Source organism: Geotrypetes seraphini, chromosome 3, assembly GCF_902459505.1.
Source record: "Geotrypetes seraphini chromosome 3, aGeoSer1.1, whole genome shotgun sequence".
Classification (NCBI taxonomy): Eukaryota; Metazoa; Chordata; class Amphibia; order Gymnophiona; family Dermophiidae; genus Geotrypetes; species Geotrypetes seraphini.
The window spans coordinates 268,817,025-268,834,814 of NC_047086.1; the positions used below are offsets into that span (position 1 = coordinate 268,817,025).

The 17,790-nt window shown below is 43.8% G+C and overlaps 1 protein-coding gene across 1 annotated transcript in view; it reads right to left on the bottom strand.

The window, feature by feature from the left end:
• The window catches only part of PCNX2 (pecanex 2), a 1,104,481-nt gene that overhangs the window by 896,047 nt on the left and 190,644 nt on the right, over nt 1-17,790 (bottom strand). Inside the window, 2 exon segments of the mRNA XM_033937641.1 lie at nt 15,385-15,421; nt 15,591-16,135. Of these exon segments, the coding sequence (XP_033793532.1) occupies nt 15,385-15,421; nt 15,591-16,135 (582 nt within the window).

Genomic DNA, 17,790 nt, shown 5'->3' on the forward strand with positions numbered 1-17,790 from the left:
AGAAACCCTCCTGGACGCCCTATCGTGTCTAGCCGTGGCTCCTTATTAGAACCTTTGTCTACTTTTGTAGATATTTTTCTACGTGCTCTTGTATCAAAAGGTTTTTCCTATTTACGAGATTCCTCTCATTTTCTCTCTAAGTTGTCAGAAGTAAAGAACATCAAAGAGATAACTTTTTTTGTGACTTTTGATGTGAAGTCCTTATATACAATTATTCCCCAGGCAGATGCTGTTGACATCATCAGGGATTTTCTGAACAGCATTACAATACCCCGGATCCCTGTTGAATTTGTGATCAAATTGATGTCCTTTGCAATGGAAAAGAATTATTTCAAATTTCAAGATAAGTTTTTTCAATAAGTCTCTGGGGTAGCCATGGGAGCGACCATGTAGCCAACCTGTTTATGCAGAATTTTGAAAATCTCTGGATAGTTCATAATCCATTTTCTAACAAGACGACGATGTGGCTGCGATTCATAGATGACATTTTTGTCATCTGGACGGGGACAAGAGAAGAACTTGATCTTTTCCATCTATGGCTTAATTCCAGATATCCCAAAATTGAATTTAGCATGACATGCCATTCACATCAGATTTCTTTTTTGGATGTCATGGTCATCAAAAACAATGATAAAATTAACACTACTGTATTTAGAAAAGCCACCGATAGGAATACTTTTCTTGATTTCTCGAGCAACCATCCATTGCCACTGAAACACAGCCTTCCTACATCCCAGTTCTTTAGGTATCGCCGTCTATGTTCAGACTTGTCTGATTATAAATTGCAAAGTAAACATCTGTATACCAAGTTAAAAACCAGGGGCTACCCAGGGTATGCTCTTAAAAAAGCTTACAAACGAGCTAAATATTTGAATAGGGATCTTTTGTTTCTTCCCAGAGATAAAACAACAGAAGGTGACATAGCCACATGCATTCTGCAATATTCCCCTAGTATGAATGGTATTACCAAGATCTTGAGGAGACACTGGGAACTCATGGCAGTACATCCGATGCATATTGAGACTCATCTCAGGATAGCATTTACCAGACAAAAAAATCTGAAGGAACTATTAAGTCCTGCTGACATCAGCCAAGCCTCATTTCAAACAAGGGGACCAAGTACTGAATCAACGGAACATTCAAAGTGTGGCAAGTGTCTGACCTGTGCCATCACTGTAGAGTTTACTGATAATTTTGTACATCCAGGCACAGGTAAAATTTACAGGCTCAAACATCTTACCTCATGTTCCACTATGTTTGTGGTATATGTCATTTTTTGCCCTTGTTTGAAAGTCTATGTAGGACAGACCACATGGACCTTTAGGAGGCACATTACTGAACATAAGAGTTGCCTACATAACAACAACTTACAAGCTCCCCTTGTAGTACATTGCCTCGAGCATAACCACACTTTTGAGGACTTGCATTGCTTTGTCATTGATCACATTGAAGAAGAAATGAATAATCGCCCAATTCAACTATTACGTGCCGAGCAATTCTGGATCCACTTACTCAACAGTGAAGAGCCTTTTGGGCTGAATCAGAGACTGGAATGGAGTGCTTTCTATTAGGTTGTCATCTCCCCTTTTCTCAACTATGTTATTTGTTTCCTGGTTTTTCAGGACATCAGAACTTAGAAAAAGATAAAAGAAATAAAAACCAATAAAAACCACAAAAACTTTAGGTTTAAATAAAAAACGCATGTTTTTTTCCTTTTCTCTTTTTCGTTTTTTGTTCTGAGGTTTTTTACACTTTTCATTATTTCACTAGTGAGGATTACTTACACATTTTTTGCCGGCTTATTTTATTAGATTCTTTATCTCAGCTTTTACGTCATTTTCTGACATACTTCCGGTGGTGACGTTTCCCACCGGGAAGATTTAAAATCCAAAATCCCGGAGCCGCTCCATGGGAGCCATTTTTTGGACTTTTTTGAAGCGTTTGTTTTCGCTCTCCACAAGGTACGTTTTTGTATTGTTATAGAAAGAAGTTTAAACTTATTGTGAAACTGCTAAGTTCCTTTGTTTTTCTTCTTTGTTTTGTAGACTGATCGGTCAGGTCACACCCTGATGTAGCCTGTCGGTGAAACGCTGGCCTCCGTCGGTGTGCCGATCAGCCTCAAGATAAGTGGTTTTTTCCTCTATCAATGATTTTGTATATGTGAAGCACAGTTTTTTACTCAATTGCTCACGTCTGATTGAAGGTTTTGCCTGTGATATTATCGCTTAACCACTCTTTCAATTGGAGACTAATGTGGTCATAAGATGTTATAGTGGTGAAATTTATGCAGAAACAATGAGAAACCAGTAACAGCTCTAAATTGCTCTAAAAGAAGGAAAAAACCTCAGAAAAGGCCCTCCCACCGCCTCAAAGGTGGATATTTGTGGCAGTGGGAGGGCCTTTTCTGAGGTTTTTTTCCTTCTTTTAGAGCAATTTAGAGCTGTTACTGGTTTCTCATTGTTTCTGCAAAAATTTCACCACTATAACATCTTATGACCACATTAGTCTCCAATTGAAAGAGTTGGTTTCACGTACCTAAAATATGTGACACCCGGGGCCCATAATTTTTTGACACCCCCCCATCTGTACGAAAACATGATTTTTAGTAACAAGCCACATGTCACACATGAGTACCTAGGAAAAGGCAGCATCTTACATACTGCAGTGAGCAGTACAACATCAATACACCCATTGTAAAACTAAACAAGCCAGACTAGTATAGATCAATCCTGCAGTCAACCCTAACAAAAAACCATGTCTTTCGAACACATAGAACACAGAAAACACCTTCACCTAGTATGGAATATGTTATCACAAATTAACCCCTTTCCCTTTTACAAAATGTAGTGTGAATTATAGCCATGGTGGTAACAGCTCTGACGCTCATAGAATTTTGAGCATCAGAACTGCTACCACCACAGCTGGCGCTAAAAAACCCTCCACAGTTTTGTAAAAGGGGGGATAAAATAGAAATACATAGACAAAGGTTAAATTGAACCAGTAAGAAGCTGGACTCTGCATACCGTGCACCACAGAAACAGTGACACATGTCTCCTAAAGCAATAAATAAATAGAAATGTTTTTTTCTACCTTTGTCTTCTGTGGTTTCTGCTTTTCTCATCTTCTTGTAACTCTCTTCCTTCCATCCACTGTCTGCCGTCTCTCTTCCCCTATATGGCATCTTCTCTCCTTCTATGCCCCTTCCAGAAACTGTATGCCTCCCCCTTTCATCTCTCCTTTCACCCCCATTGGTCTGGCATCTCTCTCCTCTCCTTCCCTCTCCCACACCTCTCCTCTGCAATCCCTTTCCCTTTTTTCCCTCATTTTCCTTTTCAATTTATTTTCTGCATCTGTCTAGATTACATTCTTACTACCCTCTCATCAATGTCCTTTTTTACTGTCTACCTAAAGCTTGCCACCTCTTTCCCTCACCCCTCCAGTATTTCCCTAACGCAATCCTTTTCTCCTCATCATGTGCCCTCCTTTTATTTATCCCCTCCTTCCATCATGTACCCTCTTTCTCTAACCCTTCCATCTAATACCTTCTCCTCTCTCTGTCCACTTCCATCCAGCGTCTGCTCCCCTCTTTCTCTCCTCCCATTTCCTTCCTGCATTTGCTCCCTTATCTCTCCCATCTGCACTTCCATCCAGCATAGGCTCCTCACTACCATCCAATGTCTGCCCTTTCTCTCGCCATCCACCCCTCTTCAATCAGCATCTGCCCCCTTTCTCTCCCTCCAATATTCTTCCCCCTTATGTCTCTCCCCTTTCTCTGTACATCAATTTTATCAGCACCACCCTTCCATACCACCCTGCCCCCTTTCTTTCCCTCCACCACTCTTCCATTCCAGAAATCCTGCTCCTTTCTCTCCCTTTATACAGCAAGGTCCCACGATGATTGTAGCTGCCGGCTACCAGTCCACCCCACTCCGACGTACTTGCTCTGGAGTGGACTCAGCATCCGCATGCTGGAAGGTTCTGCGATGACTCGTCTGCTGACTCTGCTCCAGAAGAAGTAAGTTACGTCGGAGGTGGTGGACCCGGAAGACGCAGAGAGTTGTGGCAAAGTCCCGCAATGACTGCGTCTGCCGGGTCCACCCCCTCCGACGTAACTTACTTCTTCCGGAGCAGAGTCGGCAGACGAATCAGCGCGGGACCTTCCTGCACCTCAACATGGCTGCCGACTCTGCTGCAGAGAAAGTAAGTCAGAGTTTACATGACCATTTATTTTTTTAATCAAAAGTGGACATCTATTAATTGACTATGTATCCTTTCTTTCATTTCTTTCTTTCTGCACTCAGGCTCAACAATTGTCCCTTTCTATTCCCTCCCTCCTTCCTTCCCATGTCCTTAGTGCCCCCAGTGGCTCCGTCCTGTGTCCATAGTGCCCCCAGTGCCTCCGTCCTGTGTCCTTAGTGCCCCCAGTGCCTCCTTTCTGTGTCCTTAGTGACCCCAGTGCCTCCTTCTCATGTCTTTAGTGCCTCCTTCTCATGTCCTTAGTGCCTCCGTCCTGTGTCCTTAGTGCCCCCAGTGCCTCCGTACCGTGTCCATATGGCCCCCAATGCCTCCTTTCTGTGTCCTTAGTGACCCCAGTGCCTCCTTCTCATGTCTTTAGTGCCTCCTTCTCATGTCCTTAGTGCCTCCGTCCTGTGTCCTTAGTGCCCCCAGTGCCTCCGTACCGTGTCCATATGGCCCCCAATGCCTCCTTTCTGTGTCCTTAGTGACCCCAGTGCCTCCTTCTCATGTCTTTAGTGCCTCCTTCTCATGTCCTTAGTGCCTCCGTCCTTATTGCCTCCATCTTGTGTCCACAGTTTCCCTAGTGTCCCCTTCCTGTGTCCTTAGTGCCCCCAGTGCCTCCGTCCTGTGTCCTTAGTGCCCCCAGTACCTCCTTCCCATCTCCATAGTGCCCCCAGTGCCTCTTTCCCGTGTCCATAGTACCCCCAGTGCCTCCGTCCTGTGTCCTTGGTGCCCCCAGTGCCTCCGTCCCATGTCCATAGTTCCCCCAGTGCCTCCATCCCGTGTCCATGGTGCCCCCAGTGCCTCCGTCTTGTGTCCATAGTGCCCCCAGTAACCCTGTCCTGTATCCTTAGTGCCCCCAGTGCCTCTTTCCTGTGTCCTTAGTGCCCCCAGTGCCTCCTTGTTATGTCCCCCCACTACCTTCCAGATTTTGGCCAGCCCCAAAGCCAGCCTGCCTGTCTACCTATCTCCCTCCCTCCTGCGCTAAAGCCAGCCAGCTTGCCTGCCTACATCCTGCTCTCCCTGCCGTGAAAAAAAAAAGCGCGTCTCCCCTTCCTTTCCCCCGGTCCACACCTGCAATCTTACCTCCCCCCGCTGACAAGAAGTCTTTCCGACATCAATTCTGACGTTGGAGAGGACGTTCCGGGCCAGCCAATCACTGCCTGGCTGGCATGGATCGTCTTCTCCAACGTCAGAATTGATGTCGGAAAGACTTTTTGTCGGCGGGGGGAGGTAGGATCGTAGCGGCGCGGCCGGGGGAAAGGAAGGGCAGGAAGACCCAGACCTGGCCGGCTGTGCACCCCCAAGCCATGCACCTGGGGCGGACCGCCCCCCCACCCTTGGTACGCCACTGGAAGCAGCCTCCTGTCACTGCTGTCAGGGCTGCTGCCTGCTTAAAAAAAAAAAAAAAATTGGGCAGATATGTTCTGTGGCTCCTGAAAAGCCAGCTCAGATTACAGAGAGGGGGGAGAGAGAATCACGGGAAGTAAAGTTACCAGGGCCTCATAGACCAGGAAAGAAGCTGGAGTCAGGGCAAGGAGAACTGGTCTGATCAGGGACAGTTCAGGAGCCCAGCTAAAGTCCAGCGTCAGGGCCCTTCCAGAGATTTTCCTGCTGACTAGGATATGCTATGGAGATCAGTACAGGCATATCAGAGTGGCAGGAACCAGCTGAAGCTATGCAAATCAGCTAAAACAGTAAGTTTAAGATTTGCTTAAACCTGCCTACTTATTGCTATATGATTGTGGATTTACTGTGTTGGAAGAAAAGTTATGAGCAGTGTCAGTATCCTGTTGCTCTCAGTTGGAGCTGATTGGTGTGCTGCGTGCAGCTGAGACTAGCTCAGTGCAGTTCACACGGCTACTGCAAACAGAGCTGGAGTTACAAGCTGGAAGTTTGCAAGTCTGTGTTGGAAACTTTCATGTAATCTGCAATAAGCTTTCCACTATTTCCTAAGGAACTGCTAAACTCTGTCTCCAACCTAAGACTGTTAACGGATGGTATGAGTAACTTGACCATTTATTTTTTTCATCAAAAGGGGACATCTATTAATTGTCAGTCCCGCCCCCAATCCCGCCCTAGTCCCGCCCCAAATTTCTTCCATTCATTTTTCATGTGCATATAATATCTTATCAATTCAGAATGGTAACCATAAAATTTTTTTTAAAAGCTACAGAGCACACTATATGCAGAGAAAATGTTGACTATCATTTATATTTGGGTGGGGGGTTTCAAAGATGTCAAGACAGATGACTTTAAAATATGCAATGTCACCTCAGTAACTATAGAAAAATAGACAAATAGTGCAAAATATAGACAGCAGATATATTCTCAAAACTGACACATTTTGATCACTAAATTGAAAATAAAATCATTTTTCCTACTTTTGCTGTCTGGTGATTTCATGAGTCTCTGGTTGTGTTTCCTTCTGACCATGTATCCTTTCTTTCATTTTTTTCTTTCTGCACTCAGGCCCAACAATTGTCCCTTTCTATTCCCTCCCTCCTTCCTTCCTATGTCCTTAGCAGCCCCAGTGCCTCCTTCCCGTGTCCTCAGTGCCTCCGTCCCGTGTCCTTAGTGCCCCCAGTGCCTCCTTCCTGTATCCATAATGCCCCCAGTACCTCCTTCCCATGTCCTTAGTGCCCCCAGTGCCTCCGTCCTGTGTCCTTAGTACCCCCAGTGCCTCCTTCCCATATCCAGTGCCTCCTTCCTATTCTTTTGCTGGACGCTATACAGTATTCTAGAATATTTTCATGTCATATAAACTTGTTATCCCTTACATTGATTTCTTATTGTAATATGAAAATTTTTCAATAAAAATTATTTTAAAAATAAAGACCTACCTCATTTACACAAGAAATAACATATGTATACAAACCATAATCATGTAAATAGCAATTTGTGTAGTTCTAGAGAGAACACTCCCTCCCCCCAAACACCTTGATATTTCCCTAATGAAGCCTCTTTTCACGCCACTCCATCCCTTCACACGCTAAGTGCCAACTCTGCACTGGAGTCCCCCCCTCAACTGCCGCCAGATCGACTCACCAGTCTATTCGCGTGACCTGGGGCAGTCAGCTGCTAACGAGCACATCCAAGGGGAAGGAGGCCGCACCTCAGCGCCGCCAGCAGCGGCTCCACATTCGGGCCAGAGACCAGAACTCCTCAGCCGCCCAGAAACATGCCGCCGCTGAGCAGGGGGAGAAGGCGACGGGTCCACAACCAGCACTGCTGCTGCCGTTCCTCCTCCTTCTTCTCTTCATCTGGGCATCCGCCACCTGCTCCTGCCATCCCCAAGCGCCCATCGTCCAGCCCGCTGCAGCTCCCGCTGCTGTTCTGCGGCGGGCAGGAAACACCTAACGCCGGCCCTGGGGCCCCCCTGTTATTTTTGGGCCCGAGGCACATGCCCATCTTTAAATCTGTACAAACCTGCACAAACCTCTCTCCGACGTGAACTCTGACGACGGAGAGAAAGTTTCTGGGCCAGCCTCTTACGAAGGAGAGTGCTGCTCCAAGGGGCGGGTCGAGGCGGCACGGTGAATCCAAGTGCAGGAACAGGAAGAGATCGGGGTAGGATCATGAATAGTGGCAATGGCAGCAGGTAAAGAAAACTGTGTCTCTAGCTCTTCCAGGGTTTTGAACAGGACCGTCCCGTTATTAGTTCACCCTCACCATTGAAAACAGGACATTTCGGCAAACCGAAGTAGTGTGTGGGGACAACGGGATAGGCAATGTAATAACGGGACGGTCCCGTTCAAAACGGGATGTATGGTCACCTTAGGTATGAGCCAGGTTAATGAAATCTACTATGCCTACCTTAAATTGAAACCTGCTAACCTCTTTTGAGTTTTGGTTGCTGCTTTGTTTTCTAACTTTTTGTCCATGCCAGTACCTCAAACTGGAGGTTGGGGATTTATAAAAAGATTTGTTTCTACAAAAACTATTTCCAGAGCAGAAAACCCTAGGCTATTGATTAAATGTATTTAGAGATTCCTGCTTGTGGAATGTACAAAAACTATAACCAAAGCGTTGAAACTCATCTGGCCGGTGGCCTGAATAAAACCTTTATTTTTGTTTCAAAGCCATTCTGACTGTGTGTTTGTTTTGGAGAGTCTGCATCTTTTCCCTGTACCTGCACTGTTAGGCAGTTGCCTAGTGTAGATGAAAGTCCTGAGGGAAACCCTCAAGCTACAGAGGGTATGCTGGGGTGTACATGGTCACAGCCCAAACACACTAACCAAACCGGTTAGGTGCCTGGGGGTGACAATAGCCATTATGTCTTTTTCCTTCCAGTATTCTCGAGGAGCCATCAATAAACAAGTGACAGCACCTGTGTAATGGCATGTCTTTCAAATCTGGGCATATTTTAATCTGATATTCAATAATATCTAAGCAATTATGTTCAAGTTGCCCCCACCCTCCCGCTTCTCCCTTCCATAAGAAGGTAGCTAGATTTAGACAAGTGTCCATTATTAGCACTAAATCATCTTTTTCCATTCATATTTTAATATTCTGGAATCAGTCAGCCACCTCCCGGCTTTCTGAGTGAAAATGGTTCTAACTGGATGCAGGGTGCTTACTACAAGAGCTCCCCCAAAAGTTAACTTCCTGCCCAGGAGAGCTGCTGTGGCTACAGGAAACAGGTTCTAATAATTTTGACGCCACCGGTTGCTGTTTCCCTCCCCAGTTCTGGGTCAATAATTCCAGAGCCGCTCCCCTGTCTATTGTAGCAAACAAGTGGAAAGGCTTGTCTAGGGATGGCAGCACCAACACTGGGGCTTTAAGTCTGTCACCAATTTCTCCTCCTCCTCTTCTGTCCAATTCAGGATGTTTGGTTCATCCTCCAGGAGTTTAAAGTTATAACCCCTTTGTCTTCTGGACATATGAATCAATCCATAATTTGCAATAGCCTGTTAAGCCTAGGAATTTTCTCAGTTTCCTTTTAGTGTTTGGAAGGGGAAACTTACAATCCCCTTGATTCTCTCTGGATTAATTTTTTCCCCTCGCATATCAAATGTCCCAAATATCCCAAATATTTCATTTTTTTCCCACATATTGCAATTTGGTCTTATTTACCTTAAGACCTTGTTCTCCCAGGAAATTCAGTAAGACATTAGTGGCCTCTCTCACTGCTCCCTTTTTTCCCCCCGATACTAGAAGATCTTACTACTACTAATACTTATCACTTATATAGCGCTGAAAGGCGTACACAGCACTGTAAATTTTGACATTTATAGATGGTCCCTGCCCGGAAGAGTTTACAATGTAACTTGGACAGACATGACATAGAGGGTAGGGGATGCAAAACCCAAGGTGAGAGGAGTTATGAGTCAAAAGCATTCTAAAAGAAGTAGGCTTTTAAGTGGGCCTTGAACACTGCCAGAGATGGAGCCCACCGCAGGGATTCGGGCAGCTTGTTCCAAGCATATGGTGCAGCAAGGCAGAAGGGACGGAGTCTGGAGCTGGCAGTTGAAGAGAAGGGCACGGATAAGAGGGACTTACCAGCTGAGCGGAGCTCGGGGGGAGGGGGATCATAGGGGGAGATAAATGATGAGAGATAGTGAGGGGCAGCTGAGTGAGTGGAGTTTGAATTGTATTCCGAAATGGATGGGAAGCCAATGAAGTGACTTTAGGAGAGGAGTAATGTGAGTAAAGCAGCTCTTCTGGAATATGAGAATATAGAAACACAGAAACATGATGGCAGATAAAGGCCAAATGACCCGTCCATTCTGCCCATCTTCAGTAACCATGATCTCTTCTTTTCTCTAAGAGATCTCAGGCTTTCTTGAATTCAGGCACAGTCTCTGTCTCCACTACATCTTCCAGGAGACTGTTTCACCCAAGTGCCACCCTTTATGTAAAAAAGCATTTCCTTAGATTACTCCCAAGCATATCAACTCTTAACTTCATCCTATTCCCTCTCATTCCATAGCTTCCTTTCAAATGAAAGAGACTCGACTCATGTGCATTTACATCATGTAGGTATTTTAACATCTCTGTCATATCTCCCCTCTCCTGCCTTTCCTCCAAAGATCTTTAAGTCTGTTCCCATACACCTTATGACAAAGACCACACACCATTTTAGTAGCCTTCCTTGGGACTAACTAACTCCATCCTTTTTTTTTTTTTTAGTTCAATTTGTTTATTTAAGTAATAAAGAAAAGGAAAAAAATTACATCATACAACAAAAACAGTGTACAGAAATTGGCATTAGACAATATAGTATTACAGAAAACAGAACATCCAAATGTACAGTAATAAGGTAATGCAAAATCATTGAATTAAAGAGATTGTAAGTATTCGTCAATGGGTATCCAAATATCACGGGTTGGAATTAAACGGTTAGTTTTCCTTTTATCAAGAGCATATTGCTCATATCTTTTATATAAACAAATAGAATTCCACCAGAAAGTGAAATTTAACAAGGAAGCGGATTTCCAATTTTATACCCACAGATATTAATATGTCAAACAATTTTGGTTCACAAGAACATGTCTTAAAGCAAGGATAGAGAGATCGCATTATAATAATTTCTAATGACAAATCAGCCGTGCAATTTGTAACAGATCTTATTAGAGATCAAATTTGCGTCCAAAAAAGTAAAATCTTGGGACATTCAAATAACATGTGTGCCAGAGTACCCTGACTTATTAAACAGTGCCAACATATGTCATCATTTTTCAAATGAGCTAGTTTCATTCTACATGGTGCCACACCACTCTCCGCATCAGAAAAAACAAGGATTGCGCCATATTTGCAGAAAGGAGAGGTCTAATTACTTTCGTCCAGAACCTCATCCATTCATTGTCTGATAGATGAATGTTTAGCTCTTGAGACCATTTGTAGTTAATTGCTATATCAGATGTGGGCTGTGGGTTCTGTAACAGTTTGTAAAAATATGAAATTGCTTTGCCCTGTGTCTCTATTAATGAGCCCCATTTTACAATGCAAGAAGAATCTGAGAACTGTAGGAAAGACAGCAGAGATGTCAATATCTCCCACTGAGCTCGTTTACCTGAGAGTTGTGGGTAATTTGCAACGAGTTCAGAAAAAGTATACAGATTGTTATTGTGAAAAAGTTGGTGGACTTGACAGATACCTAACTTACTCCAGGGTATCCAATGGAAAGACCGGTTTTTGTGTTTAATGACAGGATTATTCCAGAGAGCCATGTCTCTCTGTGCAAAAAGCAAGTGAGTAGCTGCGCTATCCAGTGTGTGGAGTGCTGTAATTGTTGATGAGAAAAGAGAGAAGGCCTTAAGTATGAGAGGAATGGACATAGTAGGAATGATATGAATGGGGATTGGATTGCACAGTGAAATTTCAAAGTCCAGCCACGTAGGGGTATTGGTAAATGAATGAGACTGGTTATGCATAATCCATCTTGAGCCATATTTTGCCAGAGAGGCAATATGATACTTACGAAAATCAGGGAGATTGACTCCACCAGATAATCTGGGAGTCTTTAACGTAGTTAATGCTATTTTTGGTTTTTTATTTTTCCAAATAAAGTCCGAGATTCGTTTATCTATCCATTTGTAAAGAGAGGGTTTGCCCAAGCAGGGCAAGAGAGTTAAAATATATGTGATCTGTGGTGCTAATGTCATTTTGAGGGAGGATAAACGTCCCCACCATGATAAATATAAAGGTTGCCATTTAGATGTAGAAATTGTGATTAGTTCTTTAAGCTTGGCAATGTTAGAATCCATTATAACGTCTCGGTCTTTGTGGATAAAGAAGCCTAAATATTTGATTGGGGAAGTAGACCACGCAAATTTAAAGGAGGAGAGTTCCATCTGTGAGACCTGATTATTAAGGGGAATTATAACTGATTTTTCCCAATTGACTCTATATCCAGAATAGTTGGAGTAGGCATCAGTGAGCTGTATAAAGAAAGGGAGGGAAGTCAAAGGACCGTATGAAAAGCATAATGTCATCAGCGTATGCTGCAACTTTTAGTTCCTTAGAGATTAACGGAATACCCTGTAATGAGGAAGATTGTCTAATCGCCAGCAAGAGAGGTTCTAATGAAAGATTGAAAAGGAGTGGGGATAGAGGGCACCCCTGTCTCGTGACTCGTTGCAGTGCTATAGGAGCAGTGAGAGAACCATTAATGAGTATTCGAGATGATGGTACCCAGTACAAAGCCCTAATCCAGGAAATAAAGGATTCCCCTAAGTTAAACCACCTCAGAACCTGCAACAAGAATTTCCATTCGACCCTATCAAAGGCTTTTTCGGCATCAATAGCAAGACCTATCATAGGCTCTGAGGTGGTCTTGGCGTAATTATTAACATTATGAAAAATGCGTAAATTATCTCCAATATATCTATGTTTGATAAAGCCCATTTGATTGGGGGATATTAGATGTTCTATTACTTTATTCAGTCTGTTGGATAAGATTTCTGCAAGTATTTTATAATCCGAATTGAGGAATGAAATGGGTCTGTAGTTTTTAGGTTGGGTGGGATCTCTGTCCGGTTTAGGGAAAATTACAATATGGGCTTCTGCAAAATTTCTCTGGAGATCAGGGTGTGTTTGAATAAAATTAAAATATGAAATCCAGCAGGGGAGAGCCGATGGAGAAGGGCTGCAGTCCGGCCATCGGACCAACGGTCGTCTCGGGGGCCCGTTCCAGCGGGGCACCCGACACTGTCTTCACTCCTCCCCCATTCCATCAGGGGAGAGCTGAAGGAGGAGGGCTGCAGTACGGCCATCGGACCAACGGTCAGCTCGAGGGCCCGTTCCAGTGGGGCACCCACAACCGTTCCAGCGGGGCACCCGACACTGTCTTCGCTCCTCCCCCATTCCAGCAGGGGAGAGCTGACGGAGGAGGGCTGCAGTCCAGCCATCAGACCAATGGTCGGCTCGGGGGCCCGTTCCAGCGGGGCACCCGACACTGTCTTCGCTCCTCCCCCATTCCAGCAGGGGAGAGCTGACGGAGGAGGGCTGCAGTCCAGCCATCGGACCAACGGTTGGCTCAGGGGCCCGTTCAAGCTGGTCTTGTTTTGACTGTTTTGTTTTATTTTCACTTCTTTTTAGTTTATGATATATTTTTTTAATTTCACTCATTGTTTTGCCACTTGTTTTGTTTTATTTTATCATTCAAATTTCATTAAAATTTCCCCAGAATTCTATTGCTTCAACGGTTCTCCCTCTACATCTATTCCTATCTTCCTTCTTTTTAACCTTTCAAATTCCTTTAGATCATTGTAATCTTATTAGAATGTTTATTTTATTATTTTTCTCCTCTATCTCTATTTTTCTTTCTTTATTACTCTTCTAATTGTCATTTTTCCTGGTACTTTAGTTAGATTGTGAGCCTTCGGGACAGTAAGGGAATTTCTAAGTACCTATCTTACTTATAATTTTAATGCACCAATATATTCATTGTAACCCGTTCTGGGCTCTTTTGGGAGGATGGGCTAAAAAAATCGAATAAATAAATAAATAAATCAAGTGGGGAGAGAGAATTGAGGAAAAAATCCAATAAAACTCGCTAGTTATACCATCTGGGCCAGGTGATTTATTAGCGGCTAAAGTTTTGATGGTATCTTGGAGCTCCTGAGTGGTGATCGGTTCATCAAGGACTGCTTGCAAATTGGGGGACAATTTCGGGTGAGCAATGGAACTAAGATATTTAGTAATATCTTCAGATGTGAATGATACTTCAGATTGAAAAAGTTTAAGGTAGAATTTCTCAAACTCAGCTTCTAGTTCGCGTTTATCTGTTAATAGGGTGCCATTAGATGCAGTGATCGAGGTAAAATAGGAATGTTCTTTATTTTTACCCTTAAGATAGTGAGCTAAAGTTTTTCCCATTTTATTGCCTCCAATATAGTGTCCAGATTTCATAAGGAAAACATCGTGATAAGCTAGCTTAGATGTAATGGAATTATATTCATATTTATGCTTTATAAGTTGTGTGCGTATTATATTATTTGATAGATCAGAAGCATGTTGTAACTCCAGAGATTTGATGTCAGATTCTAACGTGGTGAGGCGTTGATTCAGTTTTTTCTTTTTCCAAGCCATCAGACCAATAATTTCCCCCCAAAGGGTAGCTTTATAGGCTTCCCATATCGTAGTAGGGGAAATGTCCGGTGAGGTATTGCGTATGAAGAAGTCCTTGGTAAAAGCATGTAGTTTACGTATTACATCTTCATCTGTCAAGATGCTGTTATTCAGTCTCCATCCAGTGGAGGATTGTCTGGGACTTTTCAGATTTATATATAGAGATACTGGTGCATGGTCAGAGATAAGTATAGAGTGTATATTAACCTGCATTACATCTGGGGCTAGGGAGGAGGAGAGTAAGAAGTAGTCTAATCTTGTATAAGAATTATGCGGAGCCAAAAAATGTGTGTACTCCCTATGAGTGGGGTATAAAAGTCTCCAGGGGTCTAGTAGGGTGAAATTCAGAATCAGAGAGTTAATTTCTTCTAAAGTTTTGGATTTGTAGGTCTACAAGTGGACGTTCTATCCAATATATAATCAAGTGGTTGGTTGTGATCGCCTCCCATAATAAGTGGATATTGAGAAATAGGTAAGAGTACAGATTGAAGAGAGCGATAAAACTCTAGGGAGTCAGACACTGGGGCGTATAGATTCAACAAAGTAAAGCGAAAATCATACAGTGAGACATGTAACAAACACCATCTCCCTTCCAAGTCAGTACTATGTGAGTGTATGATTATAGGTAAAGAGGATTTAACATAGATGGAAACTCCATTCTTTTTATTTTTAGCAGGAGAAAAAATAGGAACATTATAACCCAGTATTTTTGTTTTTAGATTATCAGCAGTGGAAAGATAGGTTTCTTGAATTAAAGCAATATCAGGATTCAATGATCTCATATAATTAGACACTTTCTTCCGCTTAATACAGTGATTAAGCCTATTGACATTGAAAGTTATTATATGCAGATTAGTCATAACCAAGGATTATCAAGTTAGAAGTAATAATAATGATACAGTAAGGTAATATACCGATATAACCTGATCATGGATGTTAACAGAAAAAAAATGCCATTTCTGAACCTGTAAGTAACAACAAAATGTCAGACCCATAAAGGCAAACTGTGCCAGGGGAATGACAAGTTAAACAAGAAGAAAAAACTCAGGTGGGATTGAAGCCTCATGGGCAGACTTTCGCGAACAACTGTGCCACCTCCATAGTGCGTGTGCTAGAGAAAAAATAAAACAAAAACATTTCAATACATACTTATGTCTGTGGAATTCTCAGTGCAGATTGCACCTCTGTGTATAACATGAAAAGAAAAGAATGCAGTAGCATCGGTGCTTTTTGATGGATTCAATGTATATTTGAAGTTCAGCTGGATCGAGATACGTTACGGTTTTGTTGTTATGAGTAATGAACATCTTGGCCGGGTATAGCAGACCAAATCTGGCTCCGATATCTTTCAAGTCCTGTCGTTGTTGTAGAAAGAGCTTCCTTTTAGCTGCTGTAGTTTTCGCCAGATCCGGGACGAAAAGAACCCTCCTGCCTTGGTATAAAAGATGTTTCTTTTCTTTGGCCGAGGTCAGAATCTTTAAAGCATGTTGGTAGTGCAAGAGTTTAGCCACTATAGGCCGCGATGATTTCTGGTTAGAAGTAGGCCTGTATGGGACCCGATGAGCTTGTTCCAGTTCCAGCGGCGGATCAAAGGTAATGCCGAGCAGGGATGGAATCAGGTTTTGTAGGAAGGCTATGGTGTCTGAACCTTCCGAAGATTCTGGAACACCTAAGATGCGCACATTGCAGCGACGACTTCTGTTCGCCAAATCTTCTAGATCCAGTTGAAGAGCAGCGATATCCTTACTATGTTGTGGTATGAGGGAGACATTAGCCACGTGTTGCATTTTAAAATCTTCAAGAGCGTCTATCCGGTGTCGCACATCTGTAAATTGAGCATTCAAAGCTTCAATTTCTGTTCTAATATGTTGAGATTCCTCAACTTGTTTAGACATGATACCCTTAAAGGCTCGCATCTCAGTAAGTAATAGCTCGAGCTGCGACTCCACAGATTTCGGCGGCAATTTTTCTGGTGAGGCTACCTCATGTTTAGGCCTCTTACCACTAGTATGGCCCGCGCTTGATTGCTCGATTTTATTGGTCTTATTTGAAGCCATGTTCCGCAGTAGATGTAGGCTGGTTACTTATAACGACCGCAGAGGCGTTTCAAAGTTGAAATGTATTATGGATTCGTTCAGAAAAACGCACCGATGTGAGGAGAGCTCAGTCGGCATGTCCGGCTGCCATGATCGTCAAGCCACGCCCCCCACTCCATCCATTTTATATCCTTTTGAAGCTGCAGCCTCCAGAATTGTATACAATATTCTAAATGAGGTCTCACCAAAGTCTTACACAGGGGCATCAATACCTCCTTTTTCCTAATGGCCATACCTCTCCCTATGCACCCTAGCATCCTTCTAGCTTTCGCTGTCACCTTTTCAACCTGCTTGGCCACCTTAAGATCATCACATGCAATCACACCCAAGTCCCACTCTTCTGTAGTGCGCATAAGTTCTTCATCGCCTAAACTGTACAGTTCCCTTGGGTTTTGCAGCCCAAACACATGACCTTGTATTTCTTAGCATTAAATTTTAGCTGCCACATTTCAGACCATTCTTCAAGCTTCACCAGTTCTTTCTTCATTCACACCATCCTGGGTGTCTACTCTATTGCAGATACAGTGGAACCTTGGTTTATGAGCATAATTCGTTCCAGAAGCATGCTTGTAAACCAAATTGCTCATATATCAAAGCAAGTTTCCCCATAGGAAGTAAGGGAAACTCGCTTTGATTCATTCCACCTCCTCTTCCCCCCCCCCCGAGGCTACCGAGGCTGCTTTATCACCCCCCCCCCCGCTCAAACCAGCATCGCAGCCCCCGCCCGAACGCCCCCTCGCAAGAACCGCATTGCACCCCCGTGCTGGAAGCGGCATCTGCCCACCCGCCCACCCAAACAAGCTCCTTACACCATCTGCTGCGTGCCGGTGCCAGTTAAGGAAAGATCCCGCCTCTTGCCTGGGCTGGGCGTTGAGCATCTGTGCATGCTCAAGGCCTTCTGGCTCTCGTTCTCCGAGATCTTGGAGAGAACGAGAGCCAGAAGGCCTTAAGCATGCGCAGATGCTCAAGGCCTAGCCCAGGCAAGAGGCAGAATCTTTCCTTAACTGGCACCGTTTGGGTGGGCAGGCGGGCAGATGCCGCTTCCAGCATGGGGGTGCGATGCGGTTCTCGCGGGGGAGCATTCGTGGGCGGGGGGGGTGCGATGCCGGTTTGAACAGGTGGGGGGTGCTCGTTTAGCGGGATAGTGCTCGTTTAGTGAGTTAAGGTTTGCGGGAGTGTTTTGCTCGTCTTGCAAAATACTCGCAAACCGGGTTACTCGCAAACGGAAGTTCCACTGTATTGATATCATATACAAAGAAGCAAATCTTACCCGACAGCCCTTCAGCAATATTGTTTATAAAAATATTAAAAAGAACAGAACCTTGAGGCACACCACTGGTAACATCCCTTTCCTCAGAGTGATCTACATTGATCACTACCCTCT